This window comes from Camelus ferus, chromosome 11, assembly GCF_009834535.1.
Source record: "Camelus ferus isolate YT-003-E chromosome 11, BCGSAC_Cfer_1.0, whole genome shotgun sequence".
NCBI lineage: Eukaryota > Metazoa > Chordata > Mammalia > Artiodactyla > Camelidae > Camelus > Camelus ferus.
Window position 1 is genome coordinate 5775100 of NC_045706.1, and position 18272 is coordinate 5793371.

At 47.8% G+C, this 18272-nt stretch overlaps 1 protein-coding gene across 1 annotated transcript in view; it reads left to right on the forward strand.

The window, feature by feature from the left end:
• ADAM12 (ADAM metallopeptidase domain 12) overlaps positions 1 to 18272 on the forward strand; it is a 326306-nt gene that overhangs the window by 193279 nt on the left and 114755 nt on the right. Inside the window, 1 exon segment of the mRNA XM_032490670.1 lies at positions 9866 to 9944. Within this exon segment, the coding sequence (XP_032346561.1) occupies positions 9866 to 9944 (79 nt within the window).

The following is an 18272-nucleotide window of genomic DNA, read 5'->3' on the forward strand; positions in this document are numbered from 1 at the left end:
AAATTAGCGGTCGGAGTTAGCCACACTCCTTTTGTAACCTTAGGGAGCCGGACTCGAATAAAAAATGAAGGCGCTGTGAAACGTGTCCGTTTAGCCTTGCAGTCCCCACAGGGCGAGGTGAATCATTCACACCCCCGCTGGGGGAGTGCTGAGTGGCGCGGAGAGAAATCCGTCAACGGCTGCTGTCACCAGTGTCTGCTCTTTGGTTCTTCTTCTCTGAGAGTTCCACAGTGTCAGAGCTAAATGCAAACCCTTCCAGGTACAAAAAGAAAGAAAGAGAGAGAGAGAGAAAGAGGAAGAGGAAGGAAAGAGAGAGAGAAAAAGAAAGAGGAAGGAAGGAGGGAGCCCGCTTGCTGATCAGCTAGTCAATCAACTGAGCACTGAGAGAATAGTTACTGGGAAACAGAAATAGTCACCTTGTTGTGGTTTCTTTCTTTCTTTCTTTCTTTCTTTTTTTTAAGAAAAAAAAAGAAATCAGAAGAATACTTCTTGGGAAAAATGCAGCAACTAGAATTCAGATGGGATTTATGGTTTCATTTTACAGTTTTACATTTTACAGCCCTTCATTGTCCCAAAGACATGGATTTTTTAAGCAGCTGTCTCTCGGGCACGGGTGCCTGCTCAGAGCTGGCAGCAGTCTGTGGCTTCGGAGTGCGGGGGGGGGGGGGGGTGCTCTCGGACTTCAGGCAGGAAAGAGGATGTTCTCAGTGACAGTGGCTCCACACACCCAGGTTCACACCCAGAGGCCCTTGTTAAAAAAAGGAGAAATACGCCCATTTCCAAACCCAGGCAGGTCACTTGCTAGCATCAGCAAGAGGGTCTGAGCGTTTCCGGGGCTGCTTTAGAGAGCTCCAAGGGCAAGGACCCGTTTTCCGGCCCCGGGTCACTCCTGGCATCTCTCTCAGCAGGGTTGGTGTGGAAATTTGCAGAGCAGAACTCCCTTTGAGCGAGCAGGAGAGAACAAATTTGATGGAGCACACGTTCTGCGAGTCTGGTTCAGTGTAGGTCAGTTTGTAAGGAGCCCAGCTGGCTGGGCTGCAGGTCGGCCTGGGAGCTGGCAGGGCTGGCTTCCACCGAGGCCAAGAAAATCCTCCCTTTTGCCTCAGAGCAGCAATTAATAAGCTCCTCAGTGAGCGGCGTGGGTGAGGAAGACAGGCTGAACGGTGTCCAGCTCTCTGTGACACAGTCCCCCAGGTCCCCAGGCCTGCGGTCTCACTGGCCCCCCAGCTTCGCGCCACGTGGAAGATGCCCTCTCTCAAGACTCGGCTGCCGTGGGAAAGGTCTGTGCAGCCCAGACATTTTATTTTTCAGGTTTGAAGCTGTGTGTCCGAGGATTCAAAGGTGTTTTGATTGGGTGGTTCTGAATAATCTGATAACTTTTTTCTAACGCTAGAAATTGAGAAAATTCTCTTTGAAGATTAAAATATATATATATGTGTGTGTGTGTATATTATTTGTTCCACAGGATGAAGAAAAGGCCAGATCTATTCTAGGTAGTGGAACTTTTAAGGGTCAAAGTATGTTTCATCTCTGAGGTTGTGTGTGTGTGTGTGTGTGTGAGTGTGTGTGTGTTTGGTGGTGGTGGTGGTGGTGGTGGTGGTAGTCTTTGGTTTCTAGACTAGAAAGAAACCCTTTCTCAGACTGGAAAACCGCAGCCCCTCAGTCACGACTCACTGTTGTCTCTGAGTGCCCCTGGTGTATGTCTCATTCTTGATATTTATGTCCTTCCAAACATGTTTTATTGAGCACCTACTAGGTTTCAGGCCCGAGTCGAAGGGCTGAGAATACAGAGGGGATGTGTAAATGTGATGAGCAGAAAAACAGAGCGGGGTCCCTCCTGCAAGTGGGGAGCAGAGGAGAAGCAAGATACAGAAAGAAGCAGGCAGGGAAGGAATGCTGCCCCAGAAAACGCCATTTAGGGTGAGGGCTACTGGTAGCTGGCCGTGCAGAGAAAGAGGAAAGAATGCTCCAGACCAAGCTCAGAAGGCCAGAATCCCGCAGAGCCTACGTGAGGAGAGCTGGACCCAGGGGGTGGGGTGTGTGGGGGTGGGGGGTGGCCAGTCCACACGGTGGAATTTACTGTGGGTTCTGGAGGAAGCTGTGTATGGTTTTAAATGAAAGAGTGACATGATCTGATTTTTGTGTTACAAACTCGACACTCTGGCTCTTGTGTGGGAAATGGGTGGTAATGGGGTAGCAGTGAAAGCAGGCGGCAGGGATAAAGGCGATCACAGAAGGGCGGGGAGGGAAGTGGCGCCTTGGACCAGGGAGGTGGGCGGTCAGACAGACGGAAGCTGACAGGTTTGTTAATACTAATTGCTTGCATTCGTTCAGCACATAATCTGCACTGGGCACGCTTATAAGTGCTTACTGTGTATTATCTTCACGAGAACTCTGTGGGGAGGTCCTGTTATCCCCATTTTAGATGAGGAAAATGCAGTACCACAAGGTCAAGTTTTCTGCCCAAGGTCACAGAAGCAGCAAAAGGTGGGACCAGATGAGCTCTCGACCACTGTTGTCATCCTGCCAAAGATGTATTTTGAAGGTAGGTTTGTCTGCCTTCAGATTTCTCTTACCGAGAAGTGGATCAGCCCAAGAATTCCGCAGATTCTGACCGAAAGCCTTTTGGGAGCCAGGAACTGGTCTCAAGGCTGGAGCCTCAAATGTGATTAAGGAAGACCTCACCCCAACCCTTGTGGGGCCGAGCCCAGCGGGAGAGACTCTTCTCTCAGCTTCAGTCCCTCTGTGCCCTCTACTCAGTTATTCGATGAGGTAGAAGCATTCCTGCAAATCATCAACCGAGAATTTTGTTGGAGGCGAGGGAAGCGTGTCTTCCCACGTACAGGCGAGGGCTGCGGGCTGGGTGGGAGGTAGGCTGGCCCCTCACAGCCTCGGTCTCTTGCCACTAGGCAGCTCTGTGAGCCTGGGCAGACTTCTTAACACCTTTGAGCCTCAGTTTCTACATCCGTAAAATGGCCATAATACCAGCCTCACATTGTTACTGTAAAGGTTTAAAGAACCCCTAGCTGTCTGCACATAGTAGATCATGTCTGGGCTCCTGAACCGCAGCTCATGGATACCACCTCCGTGCAGGGCAGGACAGGCAATTAGAAAATGAACAGGCTTCTGGTGTCAAACCTACTTGATTATTTCCCAGTGATGTTTAGCACCAGTGAGTGAATTCCAGTGGGCTTGATGCCTCGTGTACTTCACTACTGAGTTTTCCATACACCTCTCCGTGTGGAAGAGTGTCGACCTTTCCTACACCAATACAATAACAATAACCACACTTCGGTGCCCACTCCTCAGACTAGAGGTGAGCAGGACCCTGCCTCACGTCGTTCCTAACTGCTCCTTTCCATTCTGAAGCCATGGCAGCAAGTGGGAAATGACACAACCCAAGCTGCACTTCCTCTCTGAAAGGCAAGTACTGGCAGTCAATATAGTGTCCATTTAAGGGGAGTTGAGCAGAAAAGGCAAATAAATGTAAGGTGGACGTGTAGGTAGACGTTGTGTAAGTGTAGCTGTAAGAGCCTGGATGGTGAAGTCAGACTCGCTACACGGTACTGGCTGTGCCACCATCGGCGAGTCATTAACCTCTCTGAGCCGAGGCGCCTCATCGCAAAACAGGCACCTGCCAACCAGGGCTGTTGTGAGAGTTTAATAAAATATTGCTCGTAAAGTGCTTTTGCTTAGTAAGAGTTCAAACAAATGCTAGCTACTTCTGCTGCTCTGACAGCCCAACTGGTATTTTTCAAAAGGAAGAAGGGAAAGTTCTGAAGCCTCAGAAGAACAGCCGTCTACCTGCGCTGGCAGGAGTGTTCCTAGAGCACCCTGGAAGCTAACCTGTAAGCTATTCCTGCAGTCTCTTCTGAGCTAAGGGGGTGTGGGGCTTTATTGACCTTTGGAAATAATGGTTTACTGGGTTTTCAACTTTTCTTGTTTGCCAGCTCTGTTTTCCTAAAAATTGTGTTAATTCAACTTGATAAATCTCATATGATGAAGACGGTCATAGCACACCAAGAACAGCCTAGAACAGCTGGAAGCCCACGTTCAAAAGGCCTTGGACCTATAGATGGTCTTTAAGAAGCAGAGAGAGTAGCCTGAAGCTTTAGGCTTGTGCTGAATGACAGCCGTGGAACTCCAAAGACAGAGGTCCACCGTTTGTCACCTGCTTTTACCTTTCAGCTGGAAAATGCAATTGGCAAGTCATGAGAGCCTGCTGTTCTTAAAGAGATTTCCCGAGTCTCCAATTGTCAGCAGTGGCACGTGTGGTCGGTTCATTTCAGGAGTGGACATGGTCATCTGAACAGTCAGAGATGACGGGAAGAACAACATATTTCAGTGTAAATGCCACAGGGTTGGATGCAAAATTCTGCATATTTGTGACTTAAAATGGAAGCAATATATTAAGAAATTATTTTGCAGGAAACTCAATTGTCCCCTCCAGTTTCGAAAATGCTGTGTTAACAGTTTTATTTATTAAAGTTTGTGAAACTAAATGAAAAAGAGCTGGAGAAAGGGAACTTTTTTTTTTTAATTCCAGGGGGAAAAAAAGTTGTTTTGATCATTTTGAGTATTTTAGCAAATGGAAAATAACGAAAGAAAACCCAACGTCAGTGCTTCATTGTTCGTACAGATGTACAGTTCTAAATGGTCAGGTTCCCCAAATGCTGAAGTCGTAACCAAAAATAATTTGAATTGGGGGTGGCTAAATTGAATTGAGTGCTAAGAGAAACAACATAAGCCCCATTTTGCATTGTGGAGAAAAATTATTTCAGAAGAGGGAATACAATTTGCAGCTGCTTAGTTTTCAGACCTTGGAAGCCATGTGCTGACATGTCTTCCTGGCAAGGCAGTGTTGACCAGTGGTTAGGACGAGGCTGGCTTTGGAGCCCAGTAGAGTCAAGGTGAATCTCTACTGGTACGGCTGTGTGGCTTTGGACAAGTCACTTAACCTCTCTGAGTGTTTTCCTCTTCCTTGTCAGGTGGATGATAAGCGCTCCTACCGCACAGGGTCTCTGCCAAGAAGAAGTAAGAAAGTGCACTTGACAAGCAGGTGGCCCAGGGCCCCCCACACACTGTGAGCGAACAGTAGCAGAAGTAGGAGGGGGGTGGCCGTGCTGATGAAGACGAGGGGACATGGGTGTCAACGGTGTGCTTTGCTTTTACTCTCAAAATCAAGAACGCAGAGCCTAAGTTATTTAACGGGTTATGATGACTTTTCCCATAAGGAAGACAAAAGGCATAAATACTTGCAAAGACCAGGTTCTGAAAGAACTTCAAGCCAAGCTGAGATGTAGAAAATACCAGATCTCTGATTCTTTCTTTCCACTTTCCTCCTATTATTTCATACCTCCATGCCATCTTTATAGTGAATGATTCAGTTGTCTGAGCTCTCCATAAAATGGTCCAGAAGATCCCATGACATCAGCATTGAGTCCCATGGTTCCAGCCAGCCTTGAGTTTTCACTAAAAACCAGAGTGAATTCTTCCAGAGTGTGGAAGAATCCAGAATCCAGTCTGGGTACATACTGGCTTTTTTTCCCCTCAATCTTTTCTCTGTATTTTTAGCTCTGGTTGAGGAATAGGTAATTTTCAACGAAGGATATCTTTTTTAGTAACTAGGAAAATCCTGATCATGGGTTTTAATTATGATTTTTAATGCACACTGCATTTTGTTAACGCTTCAAGCAGTTTATCCCTCATAGGAAAGTATTTGTAGCTGTATTTCCAAATTCTCATAAAAGAAAACCATTACCCAAATTTATATATGAGTGATTTTGTAATTTGTGGAATAATAACTTGTGGTGGAGTAAATCTTCAGCAGGAAACTGGGTTGGATCCTTTGAATACCAAGTGGGTTTCACTAGGAAGATCACTGAAGCCTGCAGCGTTGGTACGATTTAATTGCGAAGAGTATCTGAAGTGCCTTCTGGTGTTAATTGACAAACAAGAGCTGTCTTACGTCACTTTTGCATGAATATGCTGCATAGAATTAAACCCGCAAACCATACGCATGGTCTTCAAAGAAAATAATAGGAAAAAGATGACAAGTCATCAATGAGATTTTCAAATTCTAAGTAATTGATGCCCATCACTCAGTTTTCCCTTCCTTGTGTCTCTTGTTTAAATGGTTCTAAAATTGATGTCAGCTTGTCAGGGTTGGTCTTGCTAACCTGACAGCATTTGGAACTCTGGAAATAACAAGGGAGTGAATGTAATACTCCCCACCCCACATCCCCCCTTCACGATCAGTAACAGTAATTTGGAACCGTGTTTCTTTTATTTTTTAATTGATCCAATTAGTTTGAACACATTGTATCCAAATTGGGTTGCTTTTCCGGTAGTAATGATTCTGTTGGTGACATCCGTTTATTAAGTACTTACTGTGTGCTAGGCTTTGTACTAAGCTTTGGGAGGCAGTTTTTGCCCCTTAGTTTACCTAATGTGGGAGAAGACAAGTGAATCAAAAAATGAAATAGAACAGGGAAAATCCTGCAACGGAATCCAGGCAGAACACAAGAAAAGAGTTAACTCACTCCGAGGGTGGAGGGAGCTAGAGGATGGCTGGCTCCCAGGGGTCAAAGTGAGCAGATGTTTCTTCCTGCTTTCCTAATGCCTTGGGGAATAAAATACGTCATTTTGGTGAAATCCACCTCATTTAAACAATATAAATTACATGATGGTAAAATTAGGGCAGCGTCATTTCAATATTGATCTAGAAAAAGCAACTTGGGGGGTAACTTTTTTATTTGAGTACTGAAATCATTTCAGAAGGGCAGCAAATTTTATAAGGAAGACTGTTATCTACGTCATAATGTGTTCATGTAAATTCCGAATGATCATTTTCAGCCCCATCCACCCAAAGACTCTGAAGTCAGAAAATACAATACTCAACTGGAAAGGACGAGTGACATTGTCACATTGAAAAGCAGTGGGTTTTTTCAGCAGAAATATTCATGGGTCTTGCTACTACTGTACTAAGTCACGTTTTAAAACCTTATCATTCATTTTACGGCTGCTGACCGCCCCCCTCCCCATTCGTCTTGTCTACGAGTTTGCCAACTGTCGTCCACTGAAAGCTCATTTTCTCCAATCCCTGGCTCCCCTGATGGATTTCCCCTGTTTCTCACCCGTGAAGGGAGTCATCTCCTTGGACATCCATCTAAACTAGTTTTCAGGTGGAAAGCCTTGAAATTCTCTCTCTTTGTTCTACAGATTCCTGGATGTGTTACTCCTTTTGGTGTTAGGTATTCATATACGTTATGTCCAAAATGAGGATCCAGCATTGTTAGGAATGGAATTCCTGAATTATTAATAAAATAGGAGATAAGTAGAACAAAATGACTATTGAACAGTAGACAATCTAAGCAATAAAAATAATATAACTTAAATTATATTAAGTTTTTTTTTCTCCTTTCTCCGCGATCTTGAAACTGACCAAGCCCCTTCCCTCACCAAGACCGCTAAGCCGTAATGGGTCCCGTCCCACGCAGGTGATGCTCCTGGTCCTCCTCCCTGTCATCTGTGCTCTGAGCATCTTCCACCTGCTGGTCTGCAGCTCTGCCCCCTGCCTCTCTCTGCGCCCATTTCTCCAGCCTGTCCCTTTATATGACCCCTCTTCACACCCCATCTCTTTGCTTCCCTTCAGTTTCGTTGAATTTCCCTGTCCTCGCCTCCTTGGTCCACCCCCGGAGCTGCCCCTGCCAAGGTCACCAGCCTCCCACCTGGAACTCTGTTGTGTGAAGGACGACCACCAACTCCTTCTCCAAACTCATCTCAGCCTCAGTGGCCTCTCCCACCTCCCCCGCCCACTGTCCTTCTGCTATTCCTGCCCCTCCAGGCGGGGCTGCTGGCAGGGAGCCTGCCCCGGGGGTCCTGTGACCACTCAGAGGACGGACGTTTAGAAGATGGGAATTTGAGACCAAAAGGCAGCAGGGTGTAAACCTCCCCCCGCAAGATTGATCTCCTTCTGAGAGGAGGGAAAGGGGTGCGGAAGAGTGTGCGCTTTGTCAGCGAGAGTGAGAGATTATCTTTGTTCTATATTTTTGGCACCTTCTTCCTGAACACTCGTTGTTAAGTAGAGCACAGCTCAGACCTGCTGTATGGGTCTAACTGATTTAAACCAGGCATGTCCTAAATATATCAAAACCCATATGAAACAGGGAGAGGATTCTCAGTCCTGGACTTGGCTGGGAGGGGGTCTGGTAGGGAAATTGTTTCTCATCTGGTACATTTGTAGCATCCCCACTTCAATTTCTTCCTGTCCATTTTTATCAGGACTCTGGTTGCAAAGCCCAACTCAAACCAGCTGAAGCAACAGATAGGGGTTCCTTGAGGACAGAGAGAGGTGAAGTGGACTCCCGGGGCACCTGGAAGATCTTCCCTTTCTGTCCTTCATCACAACAAGTGATGGCTGTGATTGCCCCGGGCAGTGTCCTCCTGCAGCCAGGGACCAGGCTGAAGGCAGCCCTGTGTGCACATCCATGAGGCTTTGAGAACAAAGAGGAAAGGCCTCTTGTCCAGAAGCCCCAGCTCCTAGCATGCTGCAGGGAAGATGGGTGATTGGTTAGCCTGGGTCCCATGTTTATGTTGGGCCTGGGGGTAGAGTGACCCCTGCAGAACCCAGTGGTGTGAAATGCATTCCCTGGGCAGAGGGGCAGACAGCATTATCAATACACACTGCCCCTCCTGCAAAGTCTAGTATTTAAAATAACTCTCGACTCATTATTGCCCTAAAAGATAAAATCTAGAGATGTTTAGAGCCCTTCCCTGTCTCCCACCAGCCTGGCTCCCCACATTCCAGACTCCTAGGTCTCCGGGTTTTGCCACCCTCTGCCTGGAATTCCCTCCTCCCCCCAGCCCTCCATTGCCTGGCCGAGGCCTACTCCATCCTCCGTAAAGCCTTCCCTTTTGGCTGCACTCCACCCACTGTGCATCGCTCACCCAGTAAGGCTCTCTTCCTGCGTCAGTGACAGCCACCCCCTCACTGTATTAGGTGTTGTCTGTCACCTCGCCAGGCAGTATCCTTAATTATCTTTATATGCCAGCAGCTAGTGTATCACCCAGCACATAGTAAGTACACAGGAACGACCTGTTGCCATGATGGTAAAAAGAATAAAATATGCATATTACAAAAGAAATCACAAAACAGCTTAAAACCTAAATGAACTCAGGCTTTGCTCCCATCAATGAAGACCTAGGAGATTGCATGTAATTTTAGGTTGGATGAATAGAGGTTTTGCTCCACTATTAGTTAATCTTTGAAATTCAGTATTTTATTGTGTCCAAAGTCATTTTCCTCCCCTCCTCCACCACTGCCGTTAACATTTAATCATTGTTCAAAACTCTTCTTTGACATTTTAATATTGACAGCTGGTTCCCTCACCTGCAGGAGAATAAGCAGAGACAAGATGGTGGCTCCAAAATTATTTTTCCTGTAATAGTAGCTTATTATTGGAAACAGGTAGCTTCGCTGCTAACTCTAGATGGCAGAGCCTGGTAACTTCCAGAAATATGGTTCTCCCAACTCAGAAATCTGCGTGTGCTACTCGGAGAAGGGTGCGTGTGCACGTGTGTACACACACCTGCGTGTGTTGGAGGAATGAGGTGGAAGGGAGTGGGGAAGGAGTGTACTGTGGGGGCCACTGTTCAAAGTGCATGCATCTGAATCTTGCCTGCCTGAGTCTCCTTCTGATCTCGCTGGGTAACCTGAAGAGGTTAATGGCCCTACGGGAGCCTCACGGGATCACCTGTAAAATAAGGAGGGAGTCAGATCCCTGCAATGCTGCAGCCTAGACATTCACGAGCAACGTATCAGTGAGATTCTACGCTCATCTGTGTTGTTTCTCTTTTTCCGCAGAGGTCTCATTGCTAGCAGTTTCACGGAAACCCACTACCTGCAAGATGGCACTGACGTCTCCCTCATTCGCAATTACACAGTAAGCCCTGCATGCCTGGACCACCGTGATGCTGTGCTGTCAGATCTGTGCTTAACCTCGGTAGCCATTTTATCCTAACCAAAGTCACGTGCCCAGATCCTTCACTTAGACCCCAAAAGGATCTTGGGCATCACCTACTCTTTGGGCATATCTGTCATTGTAACACCGGAAAAACTTGGCCATGGCCAGGTATATGCCAGGACAGTCCTTAAAGTTGTGGCCTTATTGCAGGCTGGCTTTGAAACCACCTGCCAGTGACTCTGGGATACTAAGTTGGGCGATTCCCTCCTGGCAAACCACGCCAAAGTCAGAGATGGCTCAGCAAGCGGTCATCCCTGGGCTGAACTCGGCTGCACTGAACTGGGAGGCTCCTTAAAGAAATTCAAAGGAAAATGGACACTGCTTAACTTTCCTATTTTAAATCTATCCACCATGTCAGTATCATTCTATATCATGGTTGTTACTCTGATGTGACATTGATCACCTCTTAGTCAGCTTCTGTAGTATCTGAATTTTATATGTAACTCAGACGAGATGCTAATTTTACTTGTTCCTTCAACAAACGCTTACTGTGCTCAGCTGTGCACATGTGCATATGGACACTCAGAGGGAGCTGCTGTCCTCTGAGGACTAGAGCGGTTACTTGTTTTAAAGAGCTCTGGGTATTTGCTTTAAAAAGAATGAACTTAAAGAAAGGCTGTAGTTTATAACTGAAGTGTTGTCAAGTAGCCATTTTGGTCTGCAGTAATTTCTCCCCTCTCTGCATTAGACCAACACTTTTCTTTATCACATGCTTGGCACATACAAATTGTTACCTTCAGACTGCCAGCAGTATGGTGGAGTGAATCGATGCAGCTCTCCCAGCCCGAAGAAAGCTTGAGGGTGAAAAATAAGCAGAGAAGAATTTTTGTTAATGCCTGACTAAGCTCAAGAAAGTCACAGAAATCCCCGGGAGGTAGAAACAAATTGGGGATATAAGCTCAGAGCAATAGGCTGGTGCACTGAGGTCATGGGACCCCAGTGGGCTATTCCGGACCCAGAGAGAGGGCCCGGTGCTTGGGGATTGAGATAAGAGAAATGAACATCTGCAACTGGGGATCCCTAAAAAGCTGGGCCCCCAAAGAGGTGGTTCCTCTGTGAAAAACGGACAAGAAAAAACTCCAGTCCAGAGAAGGGGCAACAGAGAGAATTGCCTCCATGTGTCCTGAATTGAAGAAACATTTCAGAAATAATGGAGCAAGTGAAACCCCAGCTAGACTCACAAAGTGTTTGTTTGGCATGAGGTGGACTGGTGTCCAGATTTCTAATACCAGCATGGAAGTGGAATTCCCAGTCAATATATTGACCTCAAAACTGGTCCCAGATCAACGACCTGGGGTTCCCTGGGCCCAAGCTGAAGCCAACCCCAAGTACTTCCACAGGGGTATTTCTACAGCCCAGCTTACATGAGTTTCCCATATCAAAAACAAAGAAGAAGAAGAAGATTATCAAAGATGAGCCCAAAATCAAAATTACAAAACACACAATTAAAAAAAAAAAGCCAGTGTAAGTGACAAGGGAAGCAAGAGAGTTAGCACCTCCAGGAATGCTAGGTAATAGAAAAAGCAGGGAAAATGTTAACTATTTTAAAGAGCACAGAAAAGGCCTAATAGAAGTTCCAGAGTGAATACGGGTGAAAAACAAAAAAAAACTAAAGAGGCAGCAACAGTACCCCTCTTCTGTTTAGGCCATCCAATGGGAAGTTGGTTTATATCATTAAGGAGCAGTTGTTGGTTTGAGAAGGCAGAGGGGACAACGATACAAGTTTGTCCCTGTTGAGTTTGTAGTGGGACAGCCAAGTAAAGGTGCTCAGGAGGCAGTCTGATATACGAGCCAGGGTACAGGAGGAGGATGGAGGTCTTCAAAAAAGGAAGATCCGAGGCTCCATCTCAGATGCAAGGAATCGGCGCCCTGACTTCACCTAACTCTCTACTCTTTTTTCTCTGTTTATCTCCTAGAAGGATCTCATTTAAAATGTGCTTTTAGACTTAGCAGTAAAGCTCTCCTCACAGTGTAAATTGTCATTCCAAATAGGAACAGAAAAAAAAGACTTCCTAGAAATGCTTGACCGTAGGCTCGAGTCCTGCACGTCTAGATGGTAGTGTATGGTCCTTGTCTCATACGGACGCTCTAGGGGATGGAAGATAAGCTTTCCAAGATACTTTAAACAGCTTCATGTTTTCTGGTTCAATCTCTCTGACTAATTTCCTTTTCTTAGGCTTTTTTTTTTTTTTTTTGGTCCTTTTTTCTCAGTTGGGAAGAAAAATGCAATAAGAAAGAAGAAGAAATAGAGAGCTAGATGAGTGAGGGTCTAACAGCTGCTGGGTGTGTGTGGGGCTTGGATTGTGATGGCTGAAGGCTGTAAATCCGGGCATCTTAGACAGCAGCCCGGATGGAGGGGCGCTGGAAGGTTCATGGTAGTTGCCTCTGTCTGGTGGGAGACTCCGTTTTCTAGGATTACTGTGTGTGGGTGGGAGGAGGGGCGTTACAGTTCCTTTCCTCCTCCTCTGTCCACGAGGTGATGGTATAGACGGGCAAGCATCTGCTTCACCCTCTGCTCACTCCCTCATTCCTCCCCATGGAAGCGTCTTCTCAGGGAGATGAGGACAGGAGGGGGCAGGCCCTGTAACCTCTGGTCCCAGCTAATTGGGGAGCAGGTAGAGTCCCTGCTTTGGAGAGGCCACCAGGCTAGCCTTGCTGTCTTCCCTCAGTCAGCGGTGGCTGAGCCTTGCCCGCCCCTCCGCGGAGTATTCCAGGGAACAGTCTTCTGCAGCCCCAGCCTCCCCAGGATGGGCCCCAAGGCGTGGCTCACAAGAGCAGGGCGGGGAGATGAGGGGAGATGAAGGTTGGAAATTGCAGGGAGGCTCCCTTCTGCCCTGACCTAAGTTGAATCCTCTAATGAGATATGCCAGGAACCCTTTCTCTGGAGGTGGTTAAACCGATAGTGTGTTTTGATCTTCATCGGACTCTTTGAGTCTCTCTTCAGGTGAAGCAGCTGGAGGCTAGGTTAATTGACACCCCTAAACCTTCGGAACCAACCACATACACTGCTTTTATAATTAGAAAAACAATGACTGTTTTTGAAATCTGGTGGCTACCTTCCCCCATTCCTTTGAGCGCCATTCTGAGCTGTCAGTCGTGTGACTGTAAAGATGAGGCGTGAACAGTCTTGTGCACTAAAGGCAACCCGCAGAGCTGGGCAGCCAGTCGTCCCAGCAGGAACCCGTTAAGGGGGGCTGAAGGCCTGTGAAGGCCTCGTATTGTCTTTCGTGGTGAGGAGACACACACAGCTTTGGGGGTTTAGTTGCTATTGAATCGGGCTGGGAGACAAAAAGAAATGTGCTGACTCATCCCCTTTTCCCTGAAAGTCAGCACACAGTGAATTTCCCTAAATTTAAAATTATGCATAAAACAAGAACCACTTTTTGACTATCTTGTCTTTCTTTTTTCAACGTAGTCTCTCAACAGTCGGTGTGAGCTGGTTGACCAGCAGACTAGTGGCTGCTTCTAATTTTGGAACTGCTCCCTTTTATCTCTTGGTCGTCCTGACAGGATGACATATTTGTGGCTTTATCCTTTGCTGGCCACATCTAAGGGAAGATGTTGTTTTATACTGTCTCTTCTAATAAGGCCTGTGGGAGATAAAACACATGACATTTATGCTATTTACACCCCAAAAGACAACTCTGGGAATGGCCACAGTGGCCCTCCAGAAAGTCTCCTGAATATTGTCTGTGCTTTGATCCAAGAGCGTCCTTCTTTGGGGGGGTGGGGAGGGGGATCAGGCGGGATTACGTTCATTCATTTATTTATTTATTTTAATGGAGGTACTGGGGATTGAACCCAGGGCCTTGTGCATGCTAAGCACACACTCGACCACTGAGCTATTCCCTCCCCTCCTCAAGAACATCCTTCTGTTGCATGCGTGTTAACTGAGCACCTCCACAGCGCCAGGCCCTGTGACTGCCACTGAGAATACAGCGGACATTACAAACAGACAGGGGGCCCACGTGGGGCCTGGAGGGAGGAGACTGGCGTTATTCCAGGAATTAAAGACTTAATTAAAATCTGTGCCAAGCACACCGAAGGGCCTAATCTGCTCTAAGGGACCAGGGAAGGCTTCGTGGGGGAAGGAATGTGTGAACCGAGATCTGAAGGTGGAGGCGGCATGAGCCGGGGATGGGGAGGGGAAGGACATTGCAGGCTGAGTCCAAGCTCTACTTGGAAGTGGGGAAGGGTTTATAATTTGACAGGGGCCAGGGTATGTAGGACTTGGAGGCCAAGGTGACAATTTGGTTGTCATGGAAGAGTATGGGGAAGCCATTAAAAGTTCTCAGCCAAGTGGGTGTCATGACTAGGGATAGGATTTGAAAGACCCCATTGGCTGCACCATGAAAGGGTGGAGACCCAGCAAGATGGAGCAGTTGGCTCTTGTGGAAGAGCCTCAAGCCCAGGTGAGAGGAGATGGCTGTGAGGCCAGTGGCACATGATGGGGAGAAGGAAACAGATCTGACGTTCTACACCTGAGCAATACCCAGGAGGGTGACATTTGTTGTATGTGTTTCTTGTTGGAAAAATTGATGAAAACATTTGGTATAATAGCCATCTAAAGGAGACCAGCAGTGTTAACTGAGGCCGAACCATCAGATAGGTGTGAAATTCTGTATTTTGATCAAAAGTATTGTTTGAGTGGCGTCCCGTTCATTTCCATGGCAAAGGTTTCCCATCAAAAAGAAGTAGAATCTTCTACAGCTGCCTTGGACTGAACACATCAGGGCAAATGGATGTTAGGGAGTCAGCCATGCCCCATCTCAACCAGAGAGCATCTGGAAAGTGTGAAAAGATGGAGGCAGGAGGGAAGTCAGAGGTCATTCACATCTCCTGAGTGTACCAGGTGTGGGCTAGGTCTGCCAGTCAAATTCTTCAAAAATGATTTAACATGGACTTAATTTCCCTGCCATTCGTGTCACTCTGCCCACGTCTAATTGCATCTCTCTCAAAGGCAGCTCCGATCTCTCACTGACTGAGGCACCCAGTCCCCCAGGTCCTCACCATGTCCCGTGTTGATTCCCCACTTCACAGCCATCTCGCAGCCCTTCCCCATCCACTCACAATTCTGCTGCTGCAGCTCAGCCCTCCCTTCTTCTCAACTGGAAGACATTGTAGCCACCTGACATTTTCTTCTGACTTCTCATCTCACCAATACGTTTTATCCAGCCACCACTCCTGCCTCCGTGATCCTTCTAGAATATCTTTCTCTTTATGCCATCCCCTGTTGCATTTGTATTTCGATCCTCCCAAATCATCAAGTCGCTTCCTCGATGCCTCCTAAGCCGAGTCCAGAGTTCTAAGACCGTATTCCCATTCCACGGTGGTGACATACCCCACCTTTCCATGCCCACATTCGACAAATGTGTGTCGAGTGCCCCATCTATCATCAAGTCAGCACCAACAATATGCCAGGCATTGTGCAAAGGGCTTCACATACATTTTGTGGTTTGATCCTCACCATAAATCCATTTCTGCTATTTTAATACCCAGATGAGGAAACCGGAGACATCGCAGGGTTGGATAACTAGACAAGTCCCCCAGCTAATAAGGATTCAAACTCACATAGTCTGAATCTGGAATCTAAGCTCTTAACCACTATGATGCAAGCAAAACACCGGAGTGTGTGTGTGGAATGTCCCTGGCCCGGGTGCCTGTGTTATGGACTCAGTCTAGAGAGCTGTAGTGAGGTGGATCTGAGAATGGACTGGCATTCGTTTGCAGAGAGAGACACCCAGCAGGTGCTGCTAGGGGAGGGCAGAGGATGCTCTGCTGAGCTGCAGTCCTCGGATACGGGGAGAAGGCAGGCCCAAAGGCCCTCTGGGAATTTGCTGAATGCATGTCTCTGGAGCCCCGTGGAACTGAGATCAGTAAGGCCCCATGCCCCATGGCAGTGTGCAGAAGAGGGGAGGACATGGTCCCCATCCTCAAGGAATATACCCTCTGACCACAGATGACACAACATACCCATGACCAAGATGCTTTAGGAACCAAACAAGGGAGGACCCAAATCCACATGAAATCTGCAGTGAGTTCCCAGAGGAACCCCAGGCTTGGTGACTTTCCTGCTCTAAAGTTGTCCGGAAAGGGGAGGCTCCGAGACCGCCTCCTGTCTGGAAGCAGTGTGTGGAGGGTGGGACCACAACCCAGGGAGGCAGGCTGCCCAGGTGTAAATCCCAGCCCGAGCCCAGAACCAGCCGGGAACTCGGACACGAAACAGACGCCGCACCTGGCGCACAGTCAGGCCTCTAGAAAAGCGAGCTCACTGTAGCCGCTGCTCTGCTTTGACCATCGAGTCACTACGTTTCTTAACCACCCTGGACCATCCGTTCCTTCTGAAGCCCATCATGTATCGTGGTAATAGGACGAGAGAGGGAGCTGCTGACAGGAAGGGGGTGATGAGCTGGGCAGGGAACTGGGCTCTTAGGGCCGATGTGTCTTCACGAGGTGGGGACTGGTCCCAGCAGCTCTGACCCGGCTCCCGCCGCGCCCTCCTCCTTCCCTGCTCCGGTCCCAGGATCCACACCAGGTCCCACACGACAGCCAGGACGATTTGGATCTGGGAGTTAGGAACTCGTGTGGGAGTGTAAGAAAACCACGCTGCCTGGTCTCTGAGAGTTCAGCTTCTCTCACACGTGTTCGCTCATTCGTTCAGCAAAAGAAGCTGAGGCCAGCTCAGAGGGACGCGGCAGGCGGGACGCGGCAGGCGGGACGCGGCAGGCGGACACCGCACTTACCGCGGGATGGGTTAAAGTGCACGTTTTCATATCCCAGGTCTGTGACAGCGCCTTACCTTTCACAGATCAACTTGGTCCCTGAAGCCCTGGACAGTCAGTGTCAATCCCATTTTATGAATTAAAAACAGAGACTGAGTCTTAAACCCCCAGACTCCCAGCTCCAGATGGGCCCACGCTCTCACAAGTGCAGGCTTGCTGTGTCCAGGCCCCGCGTGCAGGGAGGCCCCCCAAGGTCATGACCACAGTTTCGCAAGCTGTGTTCTCTCCTGCAGAATTCCTGCCCAGCCAAGTCACGCGAATGGCCCCTGAGGCCGGTCCTGTCCAGTTGTTTAAGCAGACACGGTTCTCGTTAGAGCTGGGAGCGTGGGTGTGGCGAACTGACTTCTTGACAATCCAGTCTTGCACCCTCTCAGGGGAAAGTGTAATGTCGCCCAGTCACAGAAGCACACCGGGTTGAAAAGTCACTTTTTACTTTGCTTGAATGCACTGACGCCTTGTTTCAGTCTCAAGCAAATATGTGGTGGGGGGGCCAGATGTTCCGTAGGAGGGAGCAAAGGCTGGGCCGCAGGCGTTCTGAAATGCCAGTCAGCAAACCTTGTGCGTGCGCACACACACACACACACACACACACACACACACACATGTGCACACCCAGGTCCACATACCTCCACACAGACACACAGACACACGGACACACACACTCACCCTCACACCCTTCCCATCTGCAGATCCTTCTGAGTTTGGAAATGACTTGACTTTCCCAGGATTCCCCGAGTGATGTGATTTGATGAAGCGCATGTTCAAGGCAACAAGATACAGATGGAAACTGCCCGGCCCGGGGCTGAGGGGCTTGGATTTCAGTCCCTGTCCTGCCATGAGCCTACCCGGGGACCTCAGACAATTATTTAACGAGTCAAGGCCTCAGTTTTCACATCTGTTTAGGGAAGGTTGGCCTTGGATGGCCTGAAGCTTCCTTCCAGCTAGAACATGGTGTGACTCAAACGCTGCATCGAGACAATTTGTCACTGTTGCACATGGCGGGGGAGGCCCTAGGAAGTTCCCAAGGAAAAGCGCATGGAAATTAATTTTCGCCCAGCCTACTCCTTAACAGAATTTGTCTGCTAGAGATCCTTTTTAATCACAAGGTCAGACCATTCTTGTTAGCAATTTAGCATATAAAATTCCTTCCTTCCTAGTCCACCGAGAGTTGGGTAACAGAATTTTTATTTTACTTCCCGGATAGCGTAGCGTTGAGGGCTGTTATTTTCAAGCTCGAGAGTTCTTATTCCAGATTCCTCTTCCCCACCATTATGTTTGATTGATAGTATTAAACAGAAGGAGAATTTATTTTCCTGGAGGGAGAAATGCATTAGGTTAAGTAATAAGTATATAAAATACATGGTTAGAGGTTTTGTAGAGGAAAAGATGTAATTTTGTGGTCATGCATGTTTGGGACTATTTTCTATGTTATGTTTTGTTGGTAGAAATAGAATGTATCGGATCA